This window comes from Moschus berezovskii, chromosome 19, assembly GCF_049115385.1.
Source record: "Moschus berezovskii isolate FMDL1 chromosome 19, NW_MosBer_1.0, whole genome shotgun sequence".
Taxonomy (NCBI): domain Eukaryota; kingdom Metazoa; phylum Chordata; class Mammalia; order Artiodactyla; family Moschidae; genus Moschus; species Moschus berezovskii.
This window is the reverse complement of record NC_142478.1, coordinates 65,481,654-65,497,156: the sequence shown is the minus strand read 5'-3', so window position 1 is coordinate 65,497,156 and position 15,503 is coordinate 65,481,654. Positions and strand designations below refer to the sequence as shown.

General features: G+C 39.9%; 1 protein-coding gene across 4 annotated transcripts in view; it reads right to left on the bottom strand.

The window, feature by feature from the left end:
* TMEM116 (transmembrane protein 116) overlaps positions 1 to 15,503 on the bottom strand; it is a 98,479-nt gene that overhangs the window by 47,248 nt on the left and 35,728 nt on the right. For 3 of the 4 annotated variants that reach the window (XM_055405453.2, XM_055405449.2, XM_055405454.2), the window contains one exon: positions 663 to 14,798. The exons of the other annotated variant lie outside the window; for it this stretch is intronic. In XM_055405453.2, coding sequence (XP_055261428.1) covers positions 14,592 to 14,798 — 207 coding nt within the window. In that variant the 3' untranslated portion in view covers positions 663 to 14,591. Of the gene's footprint in view, positions 1 to 662; positions 14,799 to 15,503 lie in introns of those variants that run through there. 4 annotated transcript variants of the gene reach the window in all.

Below are 15,503 nucleotides of genomic sequence, written 5' to 3'. Positions count from 1 at the left end.
ATTGCAAAATTCAGGCTTAAATTGAAGAAAGTAGGGAAAACAATTAGGCCATTCCAGTAAAACCTAAATCAAATTCATTATGATTATACAGTAGAGGTGACAGATTGAAGGGGTCAGATCTAGTAGATAGAGTGCCTAAAGAAGTATGGACAGAGGTTCATAACACTGTGTAGGAGGCAGTGACCAAAACTATCCCAAAGAAAAAGAAATGCAAGAAGGCAAATTGGTTGTCTAAGGAGATTTTACAAATACCTAAGAAATGAAGTTAAATAAGCAAGGTGACAATATACAGCCTTGATGCACTCCTTTTCCTATTTGGAATCAGTCGGTTGTTCCATGTACAGTTCTGACTGTTGCTTCCTGACCTGCATACAGGTTTCTCAAGAGGCAGGTCAGGTGGTCTGGTATTCCCATCTCTTTCAGAATGTTCCACAGTTTATTGTGATCTACACAGTCAAAGGCTTTGGCATAGTCAATGAAGCAGAAATAGATGTTTTTCTGGAACTCTCTTGCTTTCTCCATGATCCAGTGGATGTTGGCAATTTGATCTCTGGTGCCTCTGCCTTTTCTAAAACCTGCTTGAACATCTAGGAGTTCACGGTTCACATATTGCTGAAGCCTGGCTTGGAGAATTTTGAGCATGACTTTACTAGCATGTGAGATGAGTGCAACTGTGCGGTAGTTTGAGCATTCTTTGGCATTGCCTTTCTTTGGGATTGGAATGAAGACTGACCTTTTCCAGTCCTGTGGCCACTGCTGAGTTTTCCAAATTTGCTGGCATTTTGAGTGCAGCACTTTCACAGCATCATCTTTCAAGATTTGAAATAGCTCAACTGGAATTCCATCACCACCACTAGCTTTGTTCGTAGTGATGCTTTCTAAGGCCCACTTGACCTCACATTCCAAGATGTCTGGCTCTAGGTCAGTGATCACGTTATCGTGACTAAAAGACGCTTACTCCTTAGAAGGAAAGTTATGACCAACCTCGATAATATATTAAAAAGCAGAGACATTACTTTGCCAACCAATGTCCGTCTAGTCAAGGCTATGGTTTTTCCCGTGGTCATGTATGGATGTGAGAGTTGGACTGTGAAGAAAGCTGATCGCTGAAGAATTGACGCTTTTGAACTGTGGTGTTGGAGAAGACTCTTGGGAGTCCCTTGTACCGCAAGGAGATCCAACCAGTCCATTCTAAGGGAGATCGATCCTGGGTGTTCATTGGAAGGACTGATGCTAAAGCTGAAACTGCAATACTTTGGCCACCTCATGTGACAAGTTGACTCACTGGAAAAGACTCTGATGCTGGGAAGGGTTGGGGGCGGGAGGAGAAGGGGACGACCGAGAATGAGATGGCTGGATGGCATCACCGACTCTGTGGACATGAGTTTGGGTGAACTCCGGGAGTTGGTGATGGATAGGGAGGCCTGGCGTGCTGTGATTCATGGGGTCGCGGAGAGTCGGACACGACTGAGCGACTGAACTGAACTGAACTGAACTGAAGAAATGAAGAGAAGCGTAAAACAAAGGAGAAAGGAAAATATAAACCCAACTGAATATAGAATTCCAGACAACAGCAAGGAGAGATAAGAAAGCCTTCTTAAGTGAACAGTGCAAAGAAACAGAGGAACATAAGAGAACGGGAAAGACTAGAGATCTCTTCAAGAAAATTGGAGAGATATAGGGAACATTTCATGCAAGGACGGGCACAGTAAAGGGTACAAATGGTAAGGATAATAGAAGCAGAAAGGATTACGAAGAGGTGGCAAGAATACATAGAACTATACCCAGATAACCACGATGGTGTGGTCACTCACCTGGAGCCAGACATCCTGGAGTGTGAAATCAAATGGAAGCATTACTACAAACAGGAAACATTACTACAGACAAAGCTAGAGGAAGTGGTGGAATTCAAGCTGAGTTATTTAAAATCCTAAAAGATGATGCTGTTAAAGTGCTGCACTCAATATGTCATCAAATTTGGAAAAATCATAGGACTGGAAAAGGTCTTTGCATTCCAATTGCAAAGGACAAAGCCAAAAAAATGCTCAAACTACTGTGCAACTGCATTCATTTCACATGCTAACAAGGTAATGCTCAAAATTCTTTAAGTTATGCTTCAGCAGTACATGAACAGAGAACTTCCAGACGTACAAGCTGGATTTAGAAAAGGCAGCAGAACCAGAGATCAAGTTGCCAACATTCGTTGGATCATAAAGGGAATTCCAGAGAAACATATTACTTCTGCTTCGTTGACTGTGTGAATCAGAACAAACTGTGGAAAATTCTTAAAAGAGATGGGAATACCAGAACACCTTACCTATCTCCTGAGAAACCCGTATGCAGGTCAAGAAATCACAGTTAGAACTGATCGTGGAAAAATGAACCAGTTCAAAACTAGGAAAGGAGTAAGACGAGGCTGTATATTATCATCCCGCTTATTTATAGAGTACATTGTGCAAAATGCCACACTGGATGAATCACAATATGGAAGCAAGATTGCCAGGAGAAACAACCTCAGATATGCAGATGATACCACTCTAATGGCAGAAAGTGAAGAGGAACTAAAGAGCTTCTTAATGAAGATGAAAGAGGAGAGTGAAAAAGCTGGCTTAAAACCTAACATTCATAAAATGAAGATCATGGCACCAGTCCCATCACTCCATGCAAACAGAAGGGGAAATGGGGGAAACAGTGCAGATTTTATTTTCTTGGGCTCCAAAATCACTGCAGATGGTGACTGAAGCCATGATATTCAAAGATGCTTGCTCCTTGGAAGGAGAGCTATGACAAACCTAGACAGCGTATTAAAAAGCAGAGACATCACTTAGCTGACAAAGGTCCATATGGTCAAAGCCATGGTTTTTCCAGTAGTCATATGTGGTTGTGAGAGTTGGACCATAAAGAAGGCTGAGAGCGGAAGAACTGATGCTTTCGCATTGTGGTGCTAGAAAAGAATCTTAAGAGTCCCTTGGACTGCAAGGAGATCAAGCCAGTCAATCCTAAAGGAAAACAACCCTGAATATTCTTTGGAAGGACTGATGCTGAATCTGAAGCTCCAATATTTTGGTCACCTGATGTGAAGAGCCAAGTTACTGGAAAAGACCCTAATGCTGGGAAAGATTGATGGCAGGAGAAGAGGGCAACAGAGGATGAAATGGTTAGATAGCATTGCTGACACAATGGACATGAGTTTGAGAAAACTCCAGGAGATTGTGAAGGACAGGGAAGCCCATGGTTGCACTCCATGGAATTGCAAAGAGTCTGACACGACTTAGTGACTGGACAATAACAATGTAGTATTTTTGTATTCCCATTAAAGTTTTAAAATATGAATAACTAGTGACTTTTAACAACTTTTGGGCATGTACTCATATGTTCATTTTATTTCTCTTTTGGTTTGTGATGTGATGAATTATGATAATATATTTCTCAATGCTAAACTCATGCTTATGTTTCTGGCATAAACTTGTTTTAGTATGGTGTTTGCCCTGAATATTGTACAAGGTTTTATTTCTAATATATCTCTTAAAATTGTTTTAATCTACATCCAGAAAAAGTGAAATTTATTTCTGACTTTTTAAAAACGCCAGCTCTATCAAGTTAGGGAATTAAGATTATATTACCTCCACAAAAAACTTTCATATTTTCCTGTAGATTTTAAAATTTAGTAATGAAGGAGTTGTACAAATAGTCTTAAATAATTTAAAATCTTCTGTACCCATATTACACATTTCTAACTTACTCCTTATTGTGGCAAGAATACAACAATTCTTAACAAAATTTTAAGTGTGTAATACAGTATTGTTGACTCTAGGTACAATGCTGTACAGTAGATCTGTAGAATTTATTAATCTTGCTGAACAGAAACTTTATATCATTAGTGGGTAAAACTCCATTTCCCCATATCCCTACTCAATGGCAATCACCATTCAACTCTCAGATTCTATAAATTTGACTAATTTAGATACCTCATGTAAATAGAATGATGAGGTATTTGTATTTCTATGACTGGTCTATTTGACTCAGCATAATATCCTCAAGGTTCATCCATGTTGTCACATGTTGCAGGATATCTTTATTTTGTAAAGCTCAATAGTATGATGTTGGAGAAGGCAACGGCACCCCATTCCAGTACTCTTGCCTGGAGAATCCCATGGACGGAGGAGCCTGGTAAGCTGCAGTCCACGGGGTTGCTAAGAGTCGGACACGACTGAGTGACTTCACTTTCACTTTTCACTTTCATGCACTGAAGAAGGAAATGGCAACCCACTCCAGTGTTCTCGCCTGGAGAATCCCAGGGACAGAGGAGCCTGTTGGGCTGCCGTCTGTGGGGTCACAGAGTCAGACACGACTGACGTGACTTAGCAGCAGCAGCAGTATGATATATATCACATTTTCTGTATCTGTTGAAAAAACATTATCTTGTTGTGAATCTTGGTCACAGTGAACAAGGGAATGCTAATATCTTTTTATTACCATTCTGGCCTACAAGGTTTTTGCTGGAAAAATTAATGAGAATTTTTGGACACTTCTTTACAAAGAAATATTGTGAGCAGTCAATTTTCTATAGCCTCTTTCAAAGTTCACTCTTTGACTTAGACAATTTGTTTATATGCATCTCAGTGTGAATTATCTTCAGATTCATCTTGCTTGGTGATCTCTAGGGTTTGTAGATATGTATGGCCATTTGCTTTTCTACATCTGGGAAATTTTCAATTTTTTTTAACAAGCTGTTTGGTCTTATTTTCTCCGTTCCAATTAGAACTCCTAAAATGTGTATATTGATTGGGTTGATGATACTGCATAAAATCCTTCAGCTTTCTTAACTGTTTTTCATTCTTCCTTTTTCCTTCTTTGCCTGAATTACTTCCAGTACTGTCTTTGAGTTCACTGATCCTTTCTTCTGATAGATCTAGTCTAATGTTGGACCTTTCTATTGACTTTTTTTTTCAGTTTAATTATTGTGTTAAGTTTCATGACTTAGTTATGGAGTCCATGGGGTTAGTTAGTTAGTTAGCCCGTGGGGTCACAAAGAGTCATGACTTAGTGACTGAACAACAATAACAATGTAGTATCTTTGTATTCCCATTAAAGTTTTAAAATATGAATAACTAGTGACTTTTATCCTGGGTGTTCATTGGAAGGACTGATGCTAAAGCTGAAACTGCAATACTTTGGCCACCTCATGCGACGAGTTGACTCACTGGAAAAGACTCTGATGTTGGGAGGGATTGGGGGCGGGAGGAGAAGGGGACGACAGAGAATGAGATGGCTGGATGGCATTACCGGCTCTGTGGACATGAGTTTGAGTGAACTCCGGGAGCTGGTGATGGACAGGGAGGCCTGGTGTGCTGTGATTCATGGGGTCGCAAAGAGTTGGACACGACTGAGCGAGTGAACTGAACTGAAGTGACTTTTTAGTATCTGATACTTTTTAGTATCTTCCATTTCCCTGCTGAAATTCTCACTTTGTTCATGTGCCGTTCTCTTTGACTTAAGTGAGCATTTTCGTAACAGTTATTTTGGATGCTCTATCAGGTAAATAATACACCTTCATTTCATTAGGGTCAGTTTCTGGAGATCTATCTTGTTCCTTTATGTGGAACATGTTTGCCTGATTCTTCATTTCTTTCTCTGTTGGTGTCTGTGTTTCAGACAAACCAGGTACCTCTCTCAGTCTTCATAGACTGGCCAAATACAGGACAAGACCTCCACCAATAACTCTGGCCAGAGATTCTCAGGACCTTTCCCAACTTTTTCTCTCCCCAGGAAGTAGCAGGAAGTGAGTCACAGCTACCCCTCAACTCTGTCTCTGCAGGAGATCCTCCTATAGTAGCAGGTAAATCTAGCCCAGTCTTTTATGTTGTTTTTGTTCAGTTGCTAAATCATGCCCTACTCTTTACAACCCCATGAACTATAGCACACCAGGCTCCTCTGTCCTCCACTACCACCTGGAGTTTGTTCAAATCCATGTCCATTGAGTCGGTGATGCTAACTAACCATCTCAACCTCTGTTGCCCTCTTCTTCTACTGCCCTCAATCTTTCCCAGCAACAGTGGGAAGTTGCTGTGCAAAGTTCCAGTGTATTGGCTCTTTGCATCAGGTGGTCAAAGTACTGGAACTTCAGCAACACTTTCTTTTGTGGTCCCTGCTTTATTCCTTGGGTCCTGGTGCACACAAGACCTTGTATGTGGCCTCCAAGAGTGGAGTTTTTGTTTCCCACAGTCCTGTGGAATTCCTGTAATCAAGCTTCACTGGCCTTCAAAGCCAGATTTTCTGGGGACTCCTCCTCCTGTTGCCAGACATCCAGGCAGGGGAACCTCACATGGGGTGCAATATTTTTACTCCTGTGCAAGAACTTCTGTGGTATAATTATTTCCCAGTTTGTGAACTGCCCACCTGGTGGGTATGGGATTTGATTTTATCACGATTGCATCCCTCCTACCATCTCACTGCCTGGAAAATCCCACGGACCGAGAAGCCTGGTAGGCTACAGTCCATGGGGTCGCAAAGAGTCGGACTAGACTGAGCGACTTCATTTCACTTCACCATCTCATTTGTGGCTTCTTTGTCTTTGGATGTAGGGGATCATTTTTGGTAGGTTCCAGCAATTTTTGTTGGTGGTTGATTAGTAGTTAGTTGTGATTTGGTGTTTTCATAAGAAGTGGTGAGCTCACATCCTTCTACTCTGCCATCTTGTCTCTGTCTCAACTTAAGGTTCTTGACAAAAGCTTTTACTTTGATTAGGTCCAATTTATGGATTTTAAAATTTTATGGATCATGCTTTTGGTGCCACATTTAAGAATTCTTCAGCAAGTCTTAGATCCAAAATATACACTATGTTTTCTTCTAAAAAGTTTTATATTTTACATTTATAACTATGATCCATTTTGAGGTAATTTTTGTATGAAGTGTTAGGTTTAGGTTAAAGCTCCTCTTTTTTGTCCACGTATGTCCAATTTTCCAGCAAGATTTGTTGAAAAGAGTAGTCTCCCTCCACAGAGTTGCTTTACCCCTTTGGTCAAAAATCAGATGACCATACGTGTGGGTTCTCTATTTCTAAATTCTTTATTCTGTTCCTTTGATCTATGTGTCTATCCCATCACCAACACCACAGAGTCTTGAAACTCAGTAGAGTGGTTCCTCCCACATTATTCATTACCAAAATTATTTAAACTATTCTATTGTCTTTTATAAAATTTATATTCACAATAAATGTTTCACAGTTATATATACATCAAATCATGTTGTACACTTCAAATATATAAAATTTTATTTGTGAATTATACTTCAATAAAGCTACAGGGAGAAAATTGAGGAGAAAAAAATACCAAGAGCTTGATAGGAAAAAAAATATTAACAATTATTAAAAGATATAAAAATGGCTTTTAAACATATTAAACATTTAAATTCACTCAAAATTAGAAAAAAAAATAAAAGTTAAACAATACTGACATGTTACTTATACTCTATCAGTTTGGTGAACTGATAAATTGTGATATATTCTGTTGCTTACATTTTGGGGAAACAGGCATTCTAATACATTGCTAGTGGGAATTAAAAGTGGCAAAAAGCTTTTGAAGTTCCCTTCATATATTTGGGAATATCAGACAAGCTACAAATGTAGTTAGTGAAATACTTTCTTCTCATTTCTGGGAATATTCTTCCACAAAAAAAATATATATCAACATTATTTGCTGATGATAGTGTATAATTTCAAAATAAACAACCTAAAGGCCCACATATAGGAGAGTGACTGAATAAATTATGGTACATCCATAAATCTAAATACTATGCAATTATAAAAAAGAGAATGAGGAAGATTTCTTATAAACTGATACGGAGTGATTTACAAACTATATCTTTAAGTTTAGAAAGGAGAGTAGAAAATGTTATGCTACATTTACATATGAAAAAGGGGAATATAAGGAAATACATGTATCCGCTTATTTGTACAGAAAGAAATACAGGAAAAATAAACCAAGTACTATTGAGACTGATGACTGAAAACTGAGTGGAAAGAATGAGGACATGGGAACAGATTAAAGGCTCAAGAGGTGTACTATGAATATATTTTTTCGGTATAGTAGGTGGCACTAGTGGTAAAGAACTCACTTGCCAATGCATGAAATATAAGAGATGTGGGTTTGATCCCTGGGTTGGAAAGATCCCTTGGAGGAGAGCATTGCAACCCACTCTAGTATTTTTGCCTGAAGAATCCCATGGACAAAGGAGTCTGGCAGGCTACAGTTCATAGTGTAACAAAGAGTCAGACACAACTGAAGCAACTTAGCATGCGCTGACTTTTAGAATCATGGTAACATTTCACACACTCCCTCAAAATAATAACCATCATCCAAAATGTAGGAGCAAATCAGAATGAAATACAAACAGTAACATATGACCTTAACTATATTAGAAATGAATAACACGACCACACTGCATCAGTTCAGTTCAGTTACTCAGTCGTGTCCGACTCTCCGCGACCCCAAGAATCACAGCACGCCAGGCCTCCCTGTCCATCACCAACTCCTGGAGTTCACTCAAACTCATGTCCACAGAGTCGGTGATGCCATCCAGCCATCTCTCTCTGTCGTTCCCTTCTCCTCCCGCCCTCAACCTTTCCCAGCATCAGAGTCTTTCAGTGAGTCAACTCGTCGCATGAGGTGGCCAAAGTATTGGAGTTTCAGCTTTAGCATCAGTCCTTCCAATGAACACCCAGGATTGATCTCCTTTAGAATGGACTGGTTGGGGATCACCTTGCAGTCCAAGGGACTCTGAAGAGTCTTCTCCAACACCACAGTTCAAAAGCATCAATTCTTCGGCGATCAGTTTTCTTCACAGTCCAACTCTCACATCCATACATGACCACAGGAAAAACCATAGCCTTCACTAGACGGACATTGGTTGGCAAAGTAATGTCTCTGCTTTTTAATATACTATCAAGGTTGGTCATAACTTTCCTTCCAAGGAGTAAGTGTCTTTTAATTTCACGGCTGCAATCAGCATCTGCAGTGATTTTGGAGCCCCCCAAAATAAAGTCTGACACTGTTTCCACTATTTTTCCATCTATTTCCCAAGAAGTGACGGGACCAGGTCTGGATAAAACAGTACTAATCTAAATAATTCTGGGAAACATTATTTTGACCTTATTTGTAAGGCTAAAGATAAAGGAACGGAACATAAACTCTGTTCTCCAGTTCATAGACTTCCTTTTCACAGAGGCCTGGGTTAGTTCCTCTAAAAATACTTCACATGTATTCTAGGATTGAGCAAATAGGCAAACATTGTGAATAATGTAAAAAAAGGAAAAGGACTGGAGGTTTGAAAAGGGCTATAAGATATAGAGAATGGTGTAAACAGCATTAAACAGCAGAGGCCGGTGACTTACTCAGAAATCCACAAACCCCTGCTCTGGAAACTTTATAGTGTCAATAATTCAAAAGTATACTAGATGACAGGAGGAGAAAGGTGCTCCACAGAAACTAGGACTGAGGGAAGAGGTTATATATTTTTCTTTTCTTGGGGCCTGATCTGTTATCACTGTACTGGCTGGACGTCTAAAAGTTTCCTCTCCTTGATATACCCTTCGTTCTATGAAGACAGCAGGAACTCGGCTAAAGAGTACTGCTGCTGCTAAGTCGCTTCAGTTGTGTCCGACTCTGTGCGACCCCATAGACGGCAGCCCACCAGGCTCCCCCGTCCCTGGGATTCTCCAGGCAAGAACACTGGAGTGGGTTGCCATTTCCTTCTCCAATGCATGAAAATGAAAAGTGAAAGTGAAGTTGCTCAGTCGTGTCCGACTCTTAGCGACCCCACGGACTGCAGCCCACCAGGCTCCTCTGTCCATGGGATTTTCCAGGCAAGAGTACTTGAGTGGGGTGCCATTGCCTTCTCCAAAGAGTACTACAACTGCTGTTTTTTGAGGGTGGTTACAAAGTGAGGACACCCCTAAAGAGTGAGAGCTCAAGAGGAATAGGAAGTGACATAGACAAAAGCTAGGTGTCATCATGTAGCACTCTGAGGGTGGGAGCAGCTATTCTTCTTACAGGCAGCATAGTTTTGATCTTTGTCCAAACAACTGTATCACTGACAAATAATTGTGTCCCAGGGAAATCAATTCACAATCAATTTGGCTGTTTCACTTGGGCCATGATAATGACAACCCCAGTTTGTTACTCTGCCTGCCTCCTATCCTTTCTTCTGTGAAATCAAGTGATAATGGGTTAAGTTTTCGAGTGATTTCTCTTTTAGGAATCCCACTTATGGCATTTGAGAATGGGCCCTTCCCATATTAAGCCTAGTGTCACTTGATTGGTAATTCTGACTGTTCTTCCAGGGATACACTGTAGTCGGAATCTCTTTATTATAAAAGTCTTTTCTAGGAACCTGATGATATTCAGAGGACAAGAAGAAAAAGCAGAAAAAGTGTACAAAGTCCTGCCCAAACAAGGGAAATGACATATTATTATTAATTTGAAGCAAAAGAAAGGATTATTTGTTTCTGTTTTATACAAGTTCCCTCTTCATACATGTCAAAATGGGAAACTAGTCTTGCTTTTATTCAGGATGACAGAGTATTCAGAGGATGACCTGGATTCTTTTGTGATAATCAGCCCTTGCTCAGGTCAAAAGGGAATCCTGACCTTATATGGCACTGTCTGTGGCATCAAGCCTATACATCCTCAGCCTATGGTTTATGCATATCTTCAAAATCAGGTTAGTCCTGTGTAATCCGTGAAGATAAACAAGAGGAACTCTTAAGCATTTCACAATTTCAGAGCAGAACAGGACTTCCTCAGTTCCTATGCCTTATATATGGACACTTTCCAAGTATGTTCAAGTTGACTGTGGTTGACAGCAATTCCAAATGCGCGAATAATAAGTTACCAAGATCCCAAGGATGTTAACAGATTCCACACTCTGGTAAATAGGTGGTGGTGGTGGTTTAGTCACTAAGTTGTGTCAGACTCTTGAGACCCCATGGACTAAAAGCCTGCCAGGCTCCACTGTCCACGGGATTCTCAAAGCAAAAATACCGGATTGGGTTGCCATTTCCTTCTCCACTGGTCAACAGGTACACCAAGGATATAACATGAAAGTGGTACTGACTAAGTTAGAGATATGGACAGAAAAACACCATTGTGCAAATCTTCCTGAATTTGTAGCAAACACTTAAAAATTTTCACCACTAGAAAGACTGGCATCTCTTGGGAGAGGTGAACATGATGCTGCTCATATGACTAATGGCCAAAGTTTTGGGAATTACCAGGGTCATACATTTATTTCTGTGGTATCTGCACTGCCAAGAATGCAACCTTGATGAATCTTTCTTTCAAAAAGATACACCAAACTTCACAGCTTTCATAGCTCATGAGGTTGGCTATCACTTGGGAATGAAGCATGACCATGTGGTCTGCAAATTCCATGGCCAGAATCTCTATACAGCCCATGAGTTTATTATTGTAGATATGAGCTTCAGCAATTGCAGCTTTCCTATTTCCACAAGTAGTTGCATAGAAAGGGCTGCCTATTTAATAAATCTGAGGTCCAAAGCTCCTTTTGAAAGCCATACTGTGGGAAAAAGACAGTAGATAAGGGCAAAGAATGTGACTATGGCAGTGTTCTTCAAAAGAATCACTGTTGCCTGCCCTCATGCCAGCTGAAGAAGGGTTCAGATTTTGCATTTGGATCTTGCTGCAAAAACCACAAATCTCTAAAGACAACCACACCCTGCCACCTCAGTGTGGATGAGTGTGACCTCCCAGAATACTGAAATGGCACCCCAAGTGGTGCCACAGATACCTATAAGCAAAACGGCACCCCTTGCAAGGAAGAAGGTTATTGTTGCCAAGGCCAGGGTTGAAGCCTAGAGAGTCTCTGTGTTAAAATCTTTGAAAGGGGTACAAAGGTTGCCCAGGAGAGTTGCTAATGTGAATGAATACCAAGGAAGACAGGTTTTGGAACTGTGGCAGTGAAGACTTCAGCCAGTGCAACGCCAAAGATGTAAAATGTGGGAGGTGCCTAAGGTGAAAATATCCAAAGGCTCTCATGCATTGAAAAAAACACCAACACTCACCCATTTCCCCATGCAGGACACATGGTGGTGCAGTACAGAGATTTTTGAAGCCACAGACAGGGCTAATGAGGGGAAGATGAAGGATGATACAACATGTGGTCCAAGAAAGATCTGTATTAATCAAAGCTGCATAGATATCACTGTATCCCACTAGGACTGCAACCTAGACAAGTATCAGAGTCACAGGAGGGGTGTTCACAGAAATTTTAAGAACTGCCACTGTATCTATGTCTATGCCCCCCTACATGTGAATTCAAGGGCGAGAGGGGTAGTTTGAATACTGGCCCTCCTACTCTCAGTATAATGAAGAGCTGATAATCCTAATCTTGCCTAACCTTTTATTACTTTTCATTCCTACTATCTTTTTGCTTGCCTACATCTATAGAATATCCAAGACCATTGTCAATGCAAAAAATTAATTAGAGAAGACAAACAAACCTGACAGACATTTGATAATTATCTTCCATTTGGAAATAAAGTCAAATACGAAGTGATACTGCTAGGACTTTTTAAGAAATGGGCTCCTTACTTCAGGTATCCCTCAAGGCCTATGGAAAGAATTCTTGTTTCCATCTGTCTTTCTATATGCTGAATTCTTACTAGTTTTTAAATTAAAAGAAGTGAGGGCAGCTCTCTAGGTGAGGTATATTTCTCATTCTGTGCTACCCAATAATCTGTGCTACACACCTTGAGAGGCCTCAATATATTTTGATAGAATGAGGTCAGGTTACCACTCTTAGAAAGGCTGAAGCTCATGGTCTAAAACCTAAAGAGCTATTATTGAGTTCCCTAACATTTCTATTGGTTGGATGGCATCACCAACTCAATGGACATGAGTTTGAGCAAGCTCTCGGAGATTGTGAAGGACAGAGAAGCCTGATGTGCTGCGGTTCATGGGATTGCAAAAAGTCAGACATGACTTAGCAACTGGACATTTCTATTGAGAATTTCTTTGGGAAGATCTCTGGTACTTACTTTTCAGAGTATATTGTCTTCAGTTCAGTTCAGTTGCTTAGTTGTGTCTGACTCTTTGCGATCCCATGGACTGCAGCACATCAGGCTTCCCTGTCCATCACCAACTCCTGAAGCTTGCTCAAACTCATATCCATTGAGTCAGTGATGCCATCCAACCATTTCATTCTCTGTCATCCCCTTCTCCTCCTGCCTTCAATCTTTCCCAGCATCAGGGTCTTTTCTAATCAATCAGTTCTTCACATCAGGTGGCCGAAGTATTGGAGTTTCAGCATCAACATCAGTCCTTCCAATGAATATTCAGGACTGATTTCTAATATATTATCTAATATATTTCTAATATATTATATACTGTTTTATCTCCCATTATAATCTACTCTGTCAATTTTCTCTAATCTTAACCTTGCGCAGGCCAAGGAAATATATTAGGCGAAAAGTATCTGATTTAATAAACATTCCAGACGTTTTAGTTGATTATCATTCTAGTTTTTGTCCATTTGGCTTTCTCCTTTGTTTAGGCATCACGGTATCTGATGCCCTGGCCCTGGTTTGGCTTTGCTCATGACTTAACTGGAGAGACCAAACATCATTTGTTATGTGACTAAAGAGGAAGAAACATTAAACATCCCTACCCATGAATGAGCCTCTTCAGTGTGGGAGTCTTTTCTTTCCCAAAGGTTCAATTCTACTTGTTAGTCATTCATTCACCTGTTTATTCATTTACTCAATAAACATATATTTAGCACTTCCAGTAAGGTTGAACCATGTAAAATAGATAACATTAGACAATTTTAACCTACAAAAATGGCAAGTTCATAATGTTCAATCTAATTCTACATCCAAGCACTATGAAACCTACAATCTAGGATTTCTGCTTATAAATGAGAGTTGAGAAGTTTTTGATTCAGTTTTAGTCCTGATTTCTCTGAAATCTTATTATCCACTGTAACTTTATAAGACTGGCCTTAACTTTCTAGAAGGGAATGGTTCCTATCCGTTAAGACCTAGAATAGCATGAAATATATACGAGACTAGGATGTGGAGTGTCTGAGGATCTCCCTATCACTTTTTTGACACCTTCTCTCCTTGCTTCTTCTGAATTTACAAAACTCTGTGCAAAGAATGTAAAACCAGGACTTTCTTTGTACAACGGAAGGAAGAGCAATGTAAATATCTGAGAAAGTTGTTACATGCCACACTGTTTCCCCAACAACTACACAGTAGAGGGCCTGGAAATACTTTGTATAAATAATAACTAATAATAACTTGGAACTTATTTTTTTCCAGAAGAGACTCCACAAATCTAATATCTATTCAAGTAATATGAGTGTATCTCTTAGGTAGAAAGTAGCTTCGTCTCCCTTAACAGTTACTTAATCTGTGAATTTAAGAATAATGGACAGATTGCACCCACTTCAACTAGAGTAGCTACTAATCATGGTACTATGGTTAGAAAAGACTTAAGATGTTGGCCGCAAACACTCTGCTCAAACCATTAGTGCAGAATAATTCTAGTTCTGGATGTTCTAGTTTTATAGTTTCAAAGAATGGTAGAAGTGCTAGTAGCAAAGGCAAGAGTTGACTCCAACGGATCTAGGCCTCTGCAATAGAATCTTTTCTGTGAGCATAATAATGGTGTCTGGGTGTCTGCATCACGCCGAGCCTCTTGCTTTAGTTGGTAGAACTTGTACTGTGTCCAGCCATACACTCCACAGTTGAGCAGACCCTGAGATGATGTTGTTAGAGCCTGGAGGAGATGAAGGGGTTATGGAGCCCATCCTTCAGGTTTTCAGAGATTTGAGGGAGAGTTCCATTCCTCTTATTTATAAATCATTGCTATATTCACTTCAAAAATCAAGATTTGTTGTTGTTTTTAAAAACCATTTTTCATCTCTTCCTGAACTCACTTTTCACACTGTTCTTTGTCATGAGAGTTAGTCATATTTCTTACCATATAAATACAGACAATGAAGTGGTTTCAATATCCCACCTTATTGCCCCATTTCCTGGGTTAGGCTTGAGGAAACTGCCAAGCAGCATAGTCTGAGAGCCCCAAAAAACCTACTTAAATCTGACAAGGAGGGAAAGAATCATTCTTTTCTTTGTTTCTTTCTCTCTGTTCACCTAGAATAGCTAATTTATCTATTCATTTCACTCTGGGTGAGAGACAATCATGTCACTATCACTGTTTCATAAGAACATTACCTGGTAGAGATTGTCTTTTGTTACCCAGTCCTTAAAAAAACACATCAATAAAATGAAATTGGCTAGAGACACACAAGCTCTGAAATGCATGCAGCACTTTCATAAAGATATCTATCTCATCAATGAGAAAATTTTCACATTTTTCAGAACTGAATGTAAATAATATATTTTTCTCTTGCAATGTAGAAAGAAATACCCTAAGGGGGGAAAAATGTGCTTACTGAATTTTGGCAGTGTAAGAGAACAG